General features: G+C 37.4%; 1 protein-coding gene across 8 annotated transcripts in view; it reads left to right on the forward strand.

Moving 5' to 3' along the window:
- LRRC49 (leucine rich repeat containing 49) overlaps window positions 1–16,801 on the forward strand; it is a 154,987-nt gene that overhangs the window by 69,594 nt on the left and 68,592 nt on the right. For all 8 annotated transcript variants that reach the window (XM_043470946.1, XM_043470942.1, XM_043470944.1 and 5 more), the window contains one exon: window positions 15,602–15,749. In XM_043470946.1, the coding sequence (XP_043326881.1) occupies window positions 15,602–15,749 (148 nt within the window). The remainder of the gene's footprint in view (window positions 1–15,601; window positions 15,750–16,801) is intronic.

Raw genomic sequence — 16,801 nt, forward strand, 5'->3', positions numbered from 1 at the left:
AGAAGAAGAGTCCTGAGACGCGCCTGCGTGGCAGTTTAAATCACTTATATGGGCTATTTCTTCCAGTTTTCCTTTGGCCAGTCATTTTGATTTACCTGGTTCACAGTCTGTATTTGGTATATCTCAAGATCCTTCCATGTGTGTGCATGCATCTCTTAGCCAAGATGGATCTTACTGCAAGGTATCTGGATAGAATGTCCCTTGACATTGGTTCCCCTTTGGCCTGCAAGGAGCCTTTTCTGCGCATGTGTGGTTGGGGAGGTCTCCTGACTTCAGGAATGAAAGATATGTGGTCCAGGCAGGGCCCAGTCTTCTTCCTTAATTACCTTGCTGTTATCTTCTTGGAGATTCCCTCCATAGAGAATGAATCTCCAACTGCTTTACCTTGAGGGGACCCAACTATCTCCTGCCTCACTTCCACTAACTGTAAAAGAGGAACTTGGTCTGCAGTGCCGTGCTGCAGGCAGCTTATACTGGCTCACTAGAACAATTTATGTGCATCTCATCACCTCAGCAACATCAACCTCTTAGCTTGAAATTGGCCATGTTGGAAATACGTACACCATGGAAATTGGCAAATGCTACATCAGGTTCTTGTTGTTTTCTCAGAGAGCTGCTTACTTACTCAGTGCTGAATTTAGATCTCTCTGTATATGGGGATATTATTTAACCTGCTTCATAGCTTATATAATTAGTAAATAATATAAAGGTTGAAAGTGACTAAAATGAGCTTGTCTTTTAGAATTATCTTATTTTGAGATAGCAAAGAATCCTTTTTTCTTTTGTAAATTTAAGTAGGTTTATTTGCATTCACATATCAATTCAGTAAAAGAAAATATGTCATTAAGAGCTTTGTCATTTTAAATTTGATTTTAGTGTCACAAATTAGCATTGCAAGAACATTACCAGGTCCTGAAATCTACCCTCAGTAATCAGAGTAACTGTAAATCACCTGAGACAGAAGCTATGTTTTTGTTTTTTCTTTTTTATTGTTGTTTATTCACTAAGTTGTGTCCAACTCTTTGCAACCCCATGGAGTGCAGCAGGCCAGGCTTCCCTGTTCTTTACTATCTCCCAGAGTTGGCTCAAACTCATGGCCATTGAGTCAGTGATGTTATCCAAACATTTATCTCATCCCTTCCCATCCCTTTCTCCTCTTGTCCGCAATCTTTCCCAGCATCATGGTCTTTTCCAATGAGTCAGTTCTTCAAATCAGGTGGCCAAAGTATTGACGCTTCAGCTTCAGCATCTTCCTGTTGAATATTCAGGGTTGATTTCCTTTTAGGACTTACTGGTTTGATCACTTTACTGTCCAAGGGACTCTCAAGAGTCTTCTCCAACAACACAGTTCAAAGGCATTGATTGTTTGGCACTCAGCCTTCTTTATGGTCCAACCCTCACATCCGTACATGACTACTGGAAAAACCATAGCTTTGACTATATGTATAACACCCTCTTCCAACAACACAAGAGAAGACTCTACACATGGACATCACCAGATGGTCAACACCAAATTCAGATTGATTGTATTCTTTGCAGCCAAAAATGGAGAAGCTGTATACAGTCAGCAAAAACAAGACCGGGAGCTGACTATGGCTCAGATCATGAACTCCTTATTGTCAAATTCAGACTTAATTTGAAGAAAGTAGGGAAAACCACTAGACCATTAAGGTATGACCTAAATCAAATCCCTTATGACTATACAGTGGAAGTGAGAAGTAGATTTAAGGGACTAGATCTGATAGACAAAGTACCTGATAAACTATGGACAGAGGTTCGTGATATTGTACAGGAGACAGGGATCAAGACCATCCCCATGGAAAAGAAATGCAAAAAGGCAAAATGGTTGTCTGAGGAGGCCTTGCAAATAGCTGAGAAAAGAAGAGAAGCGAAAAGGAAAGATATTCCCATTTGAATGCACAGTTCCAAAGAATAGGAAGGAGAGATAAGAAAGCCTTCCTCAGTGATCAATGCAAAGAAATAGAGGAAAACTACAGAATGGGAAAGACTAGAGATCTCTTCAGGAAAATTAGATACCAAGGGAACATTCCATGCAAAGATGGGTTCAATAAAGGACAGAAATGGTATGGACCAAACAGAAGCAGAAGACATTAAGAAGAGGTGGCAAGAATACACAGAAGAACTGTACAAAAAAGATCTTCACGACCCAGGTAATCACAATGGTGTGATCACTCACCTATAGCCAGACATCCTGGAATGTGAAGTCAGGTGGGCCTTAGGAAACATCACTACAAACAAAGGTAGTGGAGGTGATGTAATTCCAGTTGAGCTATTTCAAATCTTGAAAGATGATGCTGTGAAGGTGCTGCACTCAATATGCCAGCAAATTTGGAAAACTCAGCAGTGGCCACAGGACTGGAAAAGGTCAGTTTTCATCCCAGTCTCAAAGAAAGGCAATGCCAAGGAGTGTTCAAACTACCACACAATTGCACTCATCTCACACACTAGTAAAGTAATGCTCAAAATTCTCCAAGCCAGGCTTCAGCAATACGTGAACCATGAAATTCCAGATGTTCAAGCTGGTTTTATAAAAAGCAGAGGAGCCAGAGATCAAATTGCCAACATCTGCTGGATCATCGAAAAAGCAAGAGAGTTCCAGAAAAACATCTATTTCTGCTTTATTGACTATGCCAAAGCCTTTGACTGTGTGGATCACAATAAACTGTGGAAAATTCCTCAAGAGATGGGAATACCAGACCACCTGACTTCCCTCTTGAGAAACCTATATGCAGGTCAGGAAGCAACAGTTAGAACTGGGTATGGAACAACAGACTGGTTCCAAATAGGAAAAAGAGTACGTCAAGGCTGTATATTGTCACCCTCCTTGTTTAACTTATATGCAAAATACACCATGAGAAACGCTGAGTTGGAAAAAGCGCAAACTGGAATCAAGATTGCCAGGAGAAATATCAATAACCTCAGATATGCAGATGACACCACCCTTATGGCAGAAAGTGAAGAGGAACAAAAAAGCCTCTTGATGAAGGTGAAAGAGGAGAGTGAAAAAGTTGGCTTAAAGCTCAACATTCAGAAAACTAAGATCATGGCATCTGGTCCCATCACTTCATGGCAAATAGATGGGGAAACAGTGGAAACACTTACAGACTTTACTTTTTGGGTTCCAAAATCATTGCAGATGGTGATTGAAGCCATGAAATTAAAAGACGCTTACTCCTTATAAGGAAAGTTATGACCAACCTAGATAGCATATTAAAAAGCAGAGACGTTACATTGCCAACAAAGGTCCGTCTAATCAAGGCTATAGTTTTTCCAGTGGTCATGTATGGATGTGGTGGTTGGACTGTGAAGAAAGCTGAGCGCCGAAAAATTGATGCTTTTGAACTGTGGTGTTGGAGAAGACTCTTGAGAGTCCCTTGGACTGCAAGGAGATCCAACCAGTCCATCCTAAAGGAGATCAATTCTGGGTGTTCATTGGAAGGACTGATGCTGAAGCTGAAACTCCAATACTTTGGCCACCTGATGCGAAGAGTTGACTCATTGGAAAAGACCCTGCTGCTGGTAGGGATTGGGGGCAGGAGGAGAAGGGGACGACAGAGGATGAGATGGCTGGATGGCATCACCGAATCGATGGACATGAGTTTGAGTAAGCTCCGGGAGTTGGTGGTGAACAGGGAGGCCTGGCGTGCTGTGAATCATGGGGTCGCAAAGAGTCAGACACGACTGAGCGACTGAACTGAACTGAACCTTTGTCTGCAAATTGTTGTCTCTGCTTTTTAATAGGCTGTTTATGTTTGTCATAGCTTTTCTTCCAAGGAGCAAGCATCTTTTAATTTCATGGCTGCTGTCATTGTCTGCAGTGATTTTAGAGCACAAGAAAATAAAATCTGCCACTGTTTCCATTTTTTCCCTGTTTGCCATAAATTGATGGGATCGGATGCCATGATCTTAGTTTTTTGTATGTTGTATTTTAAGCCAGCTTTTTCACTCTCCTCTTTCACCTTCATTAAGAGGCTCTTTAGTTCCTCTTTACCTTCTGCCATAAGGGTGATACCATCTGCATATCTGAGGTTGTTGCTATTTCTCCCGACAGTCTTGATTCCAGCTTGGGATTCACCCAGCCTGGCATTTCTCATCATGTACTTTGCATCTAAGTTAAATAAGCCCGGTGACAATATACAGCCTTGACATACTCCTTTCCCAATCTTGAAGCAGTCCATTGTTCCATGTCTAGTTCTAACTGTTGCTTCTTGACCTGCATACAGGTTTCACAGGAGGCAGGTCAGGTGGTTTGGTATTCCCGTTTCTTTAAGAATTTTCCAGTTTGTTGTGATCTGCACAAAGGTTTTGGCTTAGTCATGGAAGCAGAAATAAATGTTTTTCTGGAATTCCCTTGTTTTTTCTATGATCCAACAGATGTCGGCTATTTGATCTCTGTTGCCTCTGCCTTTTCTAAATCCAGCTGTACATCTGGAAATTCTTGGTTCAAGTACTGTTGAAGCCTAGCTTGGAGGATTTTCAGCATTACCTTGCTAGCATGTGAAGTGAGCACAATTGTGTGGTAGTTTGAACATTTTTTGGCATTGCCCTTCTTTGGGATTGGACTGAAAACTGACCTTTTCTAGTCCTGTGGCCATTGCTGAATTTTCCAAATTTGCTGGCGTGTTGAGTGCAACACTTTAAGAGCATCATCTTTTAGCATTTGAAAGAACTCATCTATAGTTCCATCACCTCCACTAACTTTGTTAGTAGTGATGCTTCCTAAGTCTTACTTGACTTCCCACTCCAGGATGTCTGGCTCTAGGTGAGTGACCACATCGTCATGGTTAACTGAGTCATTAAGAGCTTTTTTGTATAGTTCTTCTGTGTATTCTTGCCACTTTTTCTTAATCTCTTCTGCTTCTGTTATGTCCTTGCCATTTTTGTCCTTTATTGTGCCTGTCTTTGTATGAAATGGTCGTTGGTAACTCCAGTTTTCTTAAAGAGAGCTCTCATCTTTCCTGTTCTATTGTTTTCCTCTATTTCTTTGCTTATCTCTCCTTGCTCTTGTCTGGAACTCTGCATTCAGTTGGATGTGTCTTTCCCTTTTTCATTTTACTGCTAGAAAATGATCACTGTAGCCTTGAGAAAACTAGTAGAATTGTCATCTGCAATTTTGAGACACTCAACTCTGGGCTAGTGTCTCTGTCAGTCAAGTGCAGGCAGACATAATAAATATTCTCTTGATCGAATTGTTGTCAATGGCATTATTGTAACAAAAGATATGTAAAAAAACAGTTTAACATTTTTCTGTATTACATCTGTTAGCTCTTTAACTCTCTACCTTCTCCTTTTCACTTTCCTTTTGACTTTATCCATGGCCTTCTATTTATTTCTCTCTGTTGTCCCTTTATCTTCTCAAGTTATTAAAATCTTTTGAATGTTGTGATGGATAGGTTAAACTATTTTAATAGTTTCCCCCGAGGGAAATTTGGAATTCTTTTTCATGCTATGTGAAAACTTTTTTCCATCATGAGAAAAGTATAGTGACTTATTATTAGAAGATATCTTGAGATTCTTTTGAACAATTCATTTCTAAGAACCCTTATCACCATCATGCACTAAAAATTCTAGTGACTAACATTAATTAACATATATCAAACCTAGATGTTTACCTATTATGGAGCACCAAAAGAAACAGGAAAGTGAAAGAAAATGGAGAAAAAAATATATATGAAAAGAATATGTGTTAGTTTTGCTTACTGTAATATTAAAACCGATTATTAGGTTCAGCAATAATCAGTTTTAATAAAGTTCCCCATCATCTTTTTGCTTAAGTATTTTAGTAGTCATTGATGATTGTTGTCTGGATCCATTATTTCTTTCAGTTCAGTTCAGTTTGGTTGCTCAGTCATGTCCAACTCTTTGCAACCCCATGAATCGCAGGATGCCAGGCGTCCCTGTCCATCACCAACTCCCGGAGCTTACTCAAACTCATGTCCATCGAGTCGGTGATGCCATCCAGCCATCTCATCCTCTGTCGTCCCCTTCTCCTCCTGCCCTCAATCCCTACCAGCAGCAGGGTCTTTTCCAATGAGTCAACTCTTCGCATCAGGTGGCCAAAGTATTGGGAGTTTCAGCTTCAGCATCAGTCCTTCCAATGAACACCCAGGACTGATCTCCTTTAGGATGGACTGGTTGGATCTTCTTGCAGTCCAAGGGGCTCTCAAGAGTCTTCTCCAACACCACAGTTCAAAAGCATAAATTTTTCGGTGCTCAGCTTTCTTCACAGTCCAACTCTCACATCCATACCTGACCACTGGATTATTTCTTTAGGGATTACAAAATGATGATATTCTGTCATTCTTCATTTTAAAATCTATGTTTCTTCTTTAAAGAAAACTTTTACTAACTTTCTTGTTACCCTGAAGAACAATTTGTGCAGGAAAGATAGGGCAAATGCTTGACTCCCTTTATCTCCAATCCCCTGCCTTTGACTTTTTTATTTAAATTAAAAAAAATTTTTATTTAAATAAAAATTTAAAAAATTACCTCTTGAAGATCTGTGCTTTTTCAGATCTTCTTGGAGTTTACTCATATTTTCAAATTTGTTTTTATTTCTTAAAATATGTTGTAATTTTTATATTCTGTTTGATGATTGTTTTATATAAGTCACCAGTTTGATAGTGTCACCTATTGTTTTTGCTGGCTGTTAGAGTGCTTTATTTCCTTTTGAACTGTGAACTGTTTATTTATCTTGTCTTTGGGACAAGATTACTTGTCTTTGGGAATTCTTTAAGGTCTTGTTTAAAGGTAGATTTCTCCATGGAGAAGTTTTGTTTATGTCAGATGCCTATAGGCATAACAAGCCTTTGACTTCTTCAAAATATCACTTTTCCTCTTGAAATATTTTAGACCACCCATTTAGTGTGGATTCAGGTTGCAAATGTGGTTTGTGGTTACAAGTAACCAGGGAAGAATTTCCATCCTCACCTTAGCCCCAAGTTTAAGTGATATTCCTGGGGTAGTGGATAGAAAAGTTTGTAACACATTTTGAGACCCTAGGTGTTGGGGTCTCAGTGTATATGTGACTTAGTTGTGTCTGATTCTTTGCTACCCCATGAACTGTAGCCCACCAGTCTCCTCTGTCCATGGAATTCTTGAGGCAAGAATACTGGAGTGGGTTGCCATTCCCTTCTCCAGGGGATCTTCTGACCCAGGGATCAAACCTGGATCTCCTGCACTGTAGGCAGATTCTTTACCGTCTGAGCCATCAGAGAAGCCCCTGGGGTCTCAAGGTTATGGACAAGTCTCCAAGTAGGCTCTCCAACTTGGGTGGCCCCTGGGATTTGTCTTCTGTCCTCCAGCTTTAAAGATCATGAAAGCTGAAGCTCAGATTCACTGTGTTCACTGCTGCTGCTGCTAAGTCACTTCAGTCGTGTCCGACTCTGTGTGACCCCATAGATGGCAGCCCACCAGGCTCCTCCATCCCTGGGATTCTCCAGGCAAGAACACTGGAGTGGGTTGCCATTTCCTTCTCCAATGTGTGAAAGTGACAAGTGAAAGTGAAGTCACTCAGTCATGTCTGACTCTTAGTGACCCCATGGACCGCAGCCTACCAGACTCCTCCATCCATGGGGTTTTCCAGGCAAGAGTACTGGAGTGGGGTGCCATTGCCTTCTCCGACTGTGTTCACTAAGTGCCCTCATACCAAAAAGGTCAGTTTCAACATTCTGCTTACCTTTCTGGCTTCCTACCTTTACTTTTCCTTTTTTTGGCCTTTGTAGTTCTTATGTATTTTTTAGCAGGTCATGGATGCATTTGAGAAGATTTTAAGAATATATTTTATTTTTAGTTGTTTAAAACATATTTATATTTTTAGTTGTTTTTAGCAACAGCCTGAGTCTACAAACTTAGTTCATCATTTTATCAGAAACACACTGTCATTGTGTGCCCCTTTCTTTAACTGTCCTTCATTCTTTAGCACTTAGTTATCTTATTGATCTTTCTATCTTATTGATCCATCTTATTGATATTTATGTTTATTAACTGTGTATATTTAAGTCCTTGTGAGTACACTTGATTTAATCTATTTGATTTGTTCTATTTCATTTTATCCTGCTAGATACATAGAAACTATTCAGTAAAATTCTCAATGATTAGTATAAAACAAGTGAGCTTTTCATTAAGGTTATCACAGAGTACATGGTATTTCCTTGGTTTGAAAGAGTGAAACCTCTTTTATTAGTGTACCTATCTTACTTTCGGGAGAGAACTTTCTAATTAGAGAAATTTGACTGGCATTGAGGAATTCCTACTATGTTGTATACATGCATATACGGAAATTTTGTTTTTTCTCTATTAAGCAAGCATAAAATGGGCTGAAATAGTTTATTTTCCTTTTGAGATGTAAGTTTTGGTCAGTAGGGACAGATTGTTCCTCTATAGGTTCTTTAGCAGATAGGAAGCAGATGTGGCATTGGGAGGAGACTGCTAGGGGAAGAACAAATGTATGAGTAATCTGGAAAAAGATTAAAGTCAAACTATGAGTTAAATGTCAGCCTTTGGACCAAAACTTTTCCACTCTTGATACTTTGAAGAGACAAGCAGCTGAGTGTTCTTAAAAAAGGAGAGACTGTTCTTAAAAGCCAGTACTATTCCACTATACTTACTGTTGTTTTTCCAAGTGTTTTTGTTTTTTAACAATCTGATTCAAACTTTCTTTGGCTAGGTAGAATATAGCTCTTCATTAGCCTGTGTTTGTACTTAAGGAGTCTTGTTTTATTTGATTAGAGAATGTCTTTAAAATCATGTGCCCTTTGTCAATGTTTCTAGGAATGTCTGGCATGTTTATTGGTCAAATGCCTTGCAGATGGAAATGAAATTTTGTGAGGAATCTTCTGGATCAAATATGAATCTATTTTTACTTTAATAAAATTATTCAAAGCATAAAGTCTTCATTCTGGGTGTCAATACTAGCTGCTGATCTGGGAAGGATTGCCAGGAAAGTACCTGCTAAGGATCGCAATGATTTTCCCATTCCTGGTGCCTCTTTTTGGTTGTGCTTGAATTACAGACATAAGCCAGATGGGCATCAATAGGTCTTCTGGACCTGTGAAGTGCTTCATGATGACATTTACTGGGCATACTGATTTTTGCCTGTTTTCACTAACACGCCTTATAGTGTTAGATTTCCCTGCAGAGATTGTTTTGTCTTGTGTTTTGTCATTAGGTTTTGTATGTTGTTGTCATTCCGTCAGTCATGTCCAACTCTTTGCTATTCCATGGAAGTAACACACCAGGCTCTTCTGTCCTCCACTGTCTTCTGGAGTTTGCCTAAATTCGTGTCCATTGAGCCAGTCATGCTATCTAACCATCTTATCCTCTGCTGCCCCCTTCTCCTTTTACCTTCAATCAAGCTTTGTGTTTAACAACACTCGTTAGAAATTATTAGACTAATTTCATTCTCCAGGGGAATACTTGAGAGGTAGAGCTAGGAAGAGTTATACTCATTTTAGTTTAAAATTATACCTGCAATAAGGAATAAATCATGGACTCTCTGCAGTCCAGCTTGCAAATAAATAGTAAATAACAATACATTTAGAATATACCTCAATGAGTGAAATTTTCCAGTTTGTCTGTGCTTCTGGACGTATTATTTCTACTTTTCAGTGCATCTCCCTAATTAGTGACAGATATCAGGTCACAGCAGTCTTATCAGGTCATAACTTAGAGTTAATTCTTTTCAGATATGCTGGGCCATTGGAAAAAAATTGCTCGTCAGCATAGACTAGCTCTGTCACTCATTAATTAGTATCTTAATGGTGAAATAAGTTATCCCATCCTGTGGCAGTTGGAGGAAAACTTAATGAAAGACTTTATGAAATATATTCTATTAGCCACTGACTACCAGTGTAGCATAGTGTTCCTGATAAAGGAGAGATGAGAGATGACAGGTGATCTGTCAAACATGGCTTTCTAATACTTTAAGTTTCTTTGTAAATCGATGTGTTGAGATGTAATCTACATGTCATAAAATACACCCACTTTAAGTGTAATGTTCCGTGAATCTTGACAAAGTATACATCCTTGTAACCACTACCTCAATCGTTAACCTAAGAGAGAAACCTGAATGTTATTCTAGATTCCTCTCTTCCTCACATTCAAATAATTATTCATTTCTGTTTATACTTCACTCTGAATTTCTATTTAACCTATTCCTGCCTCTTTATTCTCATAGCTACTGCCTTAATATGATATGTTTGACCCTTACTTTTTTCACCTCTGTTACTTACTACAATCTACTTTATAACTGGTTTTTCACTTTTCAACTCTTTTTTCTTTATGCCTTCCCTAATGTTACTAACTTATGATTATTCTAGTAATATTAATCCCCCTGCTTTGCTTCATATCCCTTGATGACCCTTCACATTTCCCCTTCACAATCATCAATTTGTTTTTCTTTATTGGAATATAATTGCTTTATAATATTGTATTTGTTTCTGCTGTATAATGAAGTGAATCAGCCATACGTGTACATATATCCCCGATGTCTTAAGCCTCCTCCCACAGCCCGCATCCCGACTCTCTAGGTCATCACAGAACACTGAGCTGAGCTCCCTGAGCTATATAACAGCTGCCCACTGTCTGTTTCACACATGATAGCGTATATATGTTAACACTATTCTTTCCATTCATCCCACCTCACCTCCCCCTGCAAGTCTGTTCTCTACATCTGTACCTCTATTCCTGCCATGAAAATAGGTTCATTACTACCATTTTTGTAGAGTCCATAACAGTATGGATGTTCCTTAAGAAACTAAACTCAGCCATCAGTTTCTAAGTAAGGGACTGGCTCACAGTGATAACTGACTTGATGACTTAATAAGGTATGAAATATACATGGAGAATTCAGATTTGTGAAGGGAAGGTGAAGACAGTTCACTTAACAATGTGAAAGAAATAAGTTTGCCTTATGTTTCGGTTTTAAAGTTACGTAGAGCATTTTATTTGACTCTAGCTGTATGTTAAAAGCTACAAGGGAAGGTGAGAAGCATCTTTCAACATTCATTTCAAACACTATAAATTGTTATGAGATATTTTATATTTATGAAAAAAATTTATCAATGCTAGGTAGGAAAAATTGCAATGTTTATTCAAGTTTACTAATGTTCAAAGTGATTATTATGTCTAAATTCATGAACACTCGTATTCATTTGCATATACTAGCCTTTTAAAAAGTGTCTTCTCTAATTCTCTAACCATGTCTTAAAAAACTAAATGTGTTTATGAATTATGAGATTTACCTTTTAGACTGGTATAGATAAGCTCTGAGGTAAAATATTGATAGCAGAATATCTCTACCTTGAATGGGAGGAAAATACAGAAGAAATATTTAAATATGACAATAAGTAATATAATAAAAACTTTATTTTTGTTATAGATATTATCTCACCTTAGTTGCTAAGCATATAGGTTAGTTTCTATACCATTAATACTCTAATCCTCTAGCTTTTCTTAATACAGAAAGATATTTAATATAGTTCCTAAATAAGTAAAGTAGTCCTAAAGTGCTTTTAGGCCTGTTTATGGGCTTCTGTGTTGGCTCAGACGGCAAAGAATCTGCCTGCAATGCAGGAGACCTGGGTTCGATCCCTGGGTTGGGAAGATCCCCTGGAGAAGGGAATGGCTACCCACTCCAGTATTCTTGCCTGGAGAATTCCATGTACAGAGGAGCCTGGCAGGCTACACTCCATGAAGTCACTGAGTCGGACGTGAATGAATGACTTTAACTTATATTAGTTATTTGAATAGTCATTAAAGAGAGTGATTCTAATATAATTGAGATTTATCAGTCTGCTTTGAGGTATTATTTAGAAAAGTGATTATTTGCTTCTTTTAAAAAATGAGCCCTTAAAAAATTCAAAATAAAACTACTATTGATCCAGCAAACCTTCTGGATATTTATATGAAGAAAATGAAAATATTAACTTGAAAATATGTAGGCACTCCAGTGTTCACTGAAGCATTATTTACAGTAGTCAAGATATGGAAACAATCTAAGTGTCAGTTTATGGTTAAATGGATAAAGAGAATATGATACACACACGTGCACAATGGAATATTATTCAGTCATAAGAAAGAATGAGATTTTGCCATTTGCAACTGTGTGGGTGGACCCTAAGGGCATTATGAAATAAGTCAGAAAGACAAATATGAACTCACTTATATGTGGAATCTGAAAAATAAAACATTAAGCTCATATATAAAAAACAGATTGGTGGTGGACAGAGGCAAGGGGTGAGGTGTTGGTGAAATGGGTGAAGGGGGTCAAAAGGTACAAACTTCCAGTTATAAAATAAATAAGTCATGGGGATGTAATGTGCAGCATGTCGACTATAGTTAATGATAATTTATTGCATATTTGAAGATTGCCAGGAGAATAGATCTTAAAAGTTCTCATCACAAGAAAAGAATATTCTGTAACTATGTATGGTGATGGATGTTAATGCTAGTTAATAATGGTGATCATTTTACAATATATACAAATATTGAATCATGTGCATACCTGAAGTTAATACAATATTATATGTCACCTATAACTTAATAAAAAAAATGGAAGTCCTGATTACAATATCAGCAAGCAGATATTGACAAATGGATTCTAAAAATTATATGGGAAAGCTAAGACCTAGAACAGGAACACGATGCTGAAAAAGAACAGAGTTGAAGGACTGATACTGTCCTATTTCAGGACTTACTATAAAGATACAGTATAATCCAGACAGCACAGTGTTGGTGAAAGAATAGAAGGTCCAAAAATATACCCACACAAATATAGTCAAGTGATCTTTGATAAAGGAACATAGGCAATTCAGTAGAGAAAGAATAGTCCTTTCAATAAATGGCACTGTGAGAATTGAGTATTCATCTAAAAATGAATCTAGACGTAGACCTTATACCTATTGCAAAATTAACTCAAAGTGGATTATACCTAAATATAAGACAAAAAACTATTGAACTTCTAGAAGAAAACTCAAGAGAAAATCTAGGCACCCTTGGGTTTGGTAGGTTTTTAGATACAACACCAAAATTATGATCCATAAAAAAGGAGATTGATAAGTTGGACATATTAAAATTAAAAAGTTATGCCATGTGAAAGACACAATTAAGAAAATGAAAAGATGTCAGACTGGGAGAAATATTTCAAAATATATTCTGATAAAAGACATATTCATGATATAAGAAAAAAAAATTTTTTAAATTTGGCAATAAGGAAACAAATACAAAGGGACCCAAGAACTGAAAATGCAAAGAAGGTATACAGATAGCAAATATGCATATGAAAAAATGCCAACATCTTTGTCCTTTGGGAGTTGTATGTTAAAACTGTGAGATCACTGAACACGTTTTGGAATGGCTAGAATTAAGAAAAGACTGACACTTATGAAATGCTGGTAAGACTATAGAGCCACTAGGAATTCAAGATGGTACAGCTACTTTGGAAAACAATTTGGCAGTTTCTTACAAAGCTAAACATAGTTTTACTGTACAATCCAGCAATTGCACTGTTGAGTATTTACCCAATTGAGATGAGTATTTACGTTCACACAAACACCTGAAGATGAATATTTATAGCCACTTTATTCATAGTCACTGAAAACTGGAAGTAACCAAGATCTCTTCAATAGATGAATGGACAAACAGACTGTGATACAGCCAGAAAATGGAATATGATTACTGAGTGATTTTTTTTTTTTTAGAGAAACTATGAAGCCACAAAAAGATACGGATGAACCTTAATTGCATACTGCTAAGTAAAAGAAATCTGTCTGAAAAGGCTGTAAACTATATAGTTCCCACTATGTGAAATTCTGGAAAGGCAAAATTATATAGATAGTAAAAAGATCAGTGGTTGCTAGAGATTCAGGGATAAAGGAAGATGGTTAAATGGGGAATTTTTTAGGTCCATGATAGTTTCTTGGTGGATACATGCCATTATGTGCTTGTCAAAATTCACAGAACTTTACAGCATAAAGATTGAACCTTAATGTATGCATATGAAAAAAATAATTTTAGGAGATTGGAGAATCTCAGGAAGAAATGAATATAGACTATGACAGGAGAATGTAACCACATTGTAATTGTATGGAACAACCTTCTTGAAGGTGTGAGCAAGGACGAGTGGGAGGGGAAGGTGCTAACCTAAGTAACTTTGGAAATGAGTCTATAAGACTAGATGCAAAAGGAACTACACATTATCATTATGCTTTTGTTAATAAAGTGATTTCCCAAGGGAGTACAACAAATTGAAAATTCTCATACCACTATACATATATTCTGGAATTAATAATTAACTAAATGGATGACAGATGGTGAGAGCCAGATTTTTCCTGGTTGGAGTAGGAATTTTCAGATAAGGGGAGAGGTTACAATGATCCTTTTGGTGATAGAGTTGGAAACATCAGTTTGAACTCATGTTTAGCTTAATATAGACACAGATGGTTAGAGAAAAAATACACATATACACACAGGTTGGTCTACATGCATGTATTTCCTTGCTCTGTCATCAGAGGGCCTAAAAGAAATGACACCCAGTAGTAAATAGTACACCTTGCCACCAGATCTTTGTTTCTAATGCCATTTCCCAATAAAGGAAACCTTGGCTTCTTGAAGAAATGGCTGATTCTAGGACTGGAGTAGGAAATATACAATAGGTGTCTAGAGAATCTTATAATGCTGTAAAGTAAGGAAGTGCTTAGAAAAACAAAAAAATCCACGTTAATAGGGGTATGTCAAAGGGACATAGGAGCCAACTGAGAGAGCTTCCAATGGCCAAAGCTGGAACAATTTGAACAATAAAAAATAAGTAAAGATGTACTGGATTATAACCCAAAGAATGAAATTAAATGTCCATGAATAGAAACCCAATACAAATAAATAAACAAGAAAAAGACAATCTTCCTTGGAAGAATTCCAATTAATTTATGTCGATACTCTGCCCTCAGTGAGAGGAAACTGAACTTCCACTCCCTCAGTATGAGCTGCACATAATGACATCCCTCCAAAGAATTCAGTATGGAAAGAAGGGGAGAGAAGAGTAATTTTACATTAGAGGAGCCTGACAAACATTGCTTCAGTCAGGTGATCAAGGTCAACTTTCAACAATGGTGTCATATTAATTAATAGTTTGTACTGTAACCCCAATCATGAAAAAAATCAGATGAATTCCAATACAGGGTTAGCCTACAGAATAACAGATCAGTGTTCCTCAAAAGTGTCAAGATTATCAAAAATGTCACAGCCAAGAGGAGCCTAAGGAGACCTGACAACTAAATGTGATGTGGTATCCTGGATGGGATCCTGGAATTGAAAAAGGGCATTAGATAAAAACTAAAGAACTCTGGATAAAATATTGAGTTAGTAAGAATATATCAATATTCATTCATTAATTGTAAAAAATATGCTAATTCATGATGTTAATAATAGAGGAAGCTTGGTGTGGAGCATGTGGAGAACTCTGAACTGTCTTCTCAGTTTTTCTGTAAATGTGAAGGTGTTCTAAACAATAATGTATGTTAAACAAAACAAAGTGTCATCTGAAGGGCTCGCAGTAACCCAGTGCTTTCTGTCTCTCCTCCAGTTTTGAGAGTGTTTGCTGCCTTGCTGACTCCACTTCTCTCTCAGACATCACCTTTGATGGCAATCCCATAGCTCAAGAGTCATGGTACAAGCACACAATCCTTCAGAATATGATGCAGCTGCGCCAGCTAGACATGAAGAGAATCACAGTGAGTGAGAACTCTTCTCAAGTGCTCGCCATATTGGTTTAGTTAGCATGGGCTAGGAAATTGGAGTGCATATTCTTTGCTTAAAACACTGATTTTTAACAATCTATGGATTATCATGACTATATACTAAATAATTATAATGATAAACTTTCTTTTTTACCTCCTATCCATATTCCCAATTTCATTGAATTAAGTTCCTAGCCTTCTGTTTGAATTAATCACCATGCTTGCTTTTCATTCTTGCTTAATACCCAGCTAACAGTTTACTTTGGAATAGATGAGTGAGGATTTCATTTGTAAGTTACATAGTATAATGGCTAAGAAGATGGGTGCTGGAGCCAGACTGCTTCAGTCTGAATCCTGGCTTGACCATTTTCTAGTGTATGACCTTTGACAATTTACTTAACCTTTCTATCTAATTTTCCTCCAAGTAAAATGGGGATCATAAGTATGTCATATCATTGTTGTCAAGATGAAATTAAGTATTAAACCTTAGAACAATGTGAGTCTTCCAGGAAACATAATATGAAGCTATTAATATTATTCCTTTCGATGCTATATTTCTCGAAGTATCTCCTTTTTTATTCATTCTGTCTCCATGGTAGACATTTTTCACAGTAGAAGTTGTGATATGGCTCCTGATCTAAGTGAAATGCTGCTTATAGTACTCCTCCTTTTAGGTGTACAATGCACATAAGCATGCTTTAGCCTCTAAGAAGTTCTGTAATAAAGAACCTTGCCTGAATTTGTTTTGTTGCAGCCCAAATTTATTGGAACAGAAAATATCTGTTAATGATCTCAGTTTGATAATCTCTGACCTAGAAAAATATCCTAAACCTCCACTGTTTTCTTACTTTTAGACTGTGCTAATTTTATGTGGATTTTTTTTGGTCCATATCCTGTGTCTGCTGGTTTCTTAGTTCCCCAGCTAGGGATTGAACTTGTACCCTCGGCAGTGAAAGCACAGAGTCCTAACCACTGGAAAGCCAGCAAATTCCCTGATGTGGATTCTGAGTGATCACTCAGGTTTACTCAATTGCCTGGTGACTCAT

This window comes from Cervus canadensis, chromosome 6 (genome assembly GCF_019320065.1).
Source record: "Cervus canadensis isolate Bull #8, Minnesota chromosome 6, ASM1932006v1, whole genome shotgun sequence".
In the NCBI taxonomy this organism is placed as follows: domain Eukaryota; kingdom Metazoa; phylum Chordata; class Mammalia; order Artiodactyla; family Cervidae; genus Cervus; species Cervus canadensis.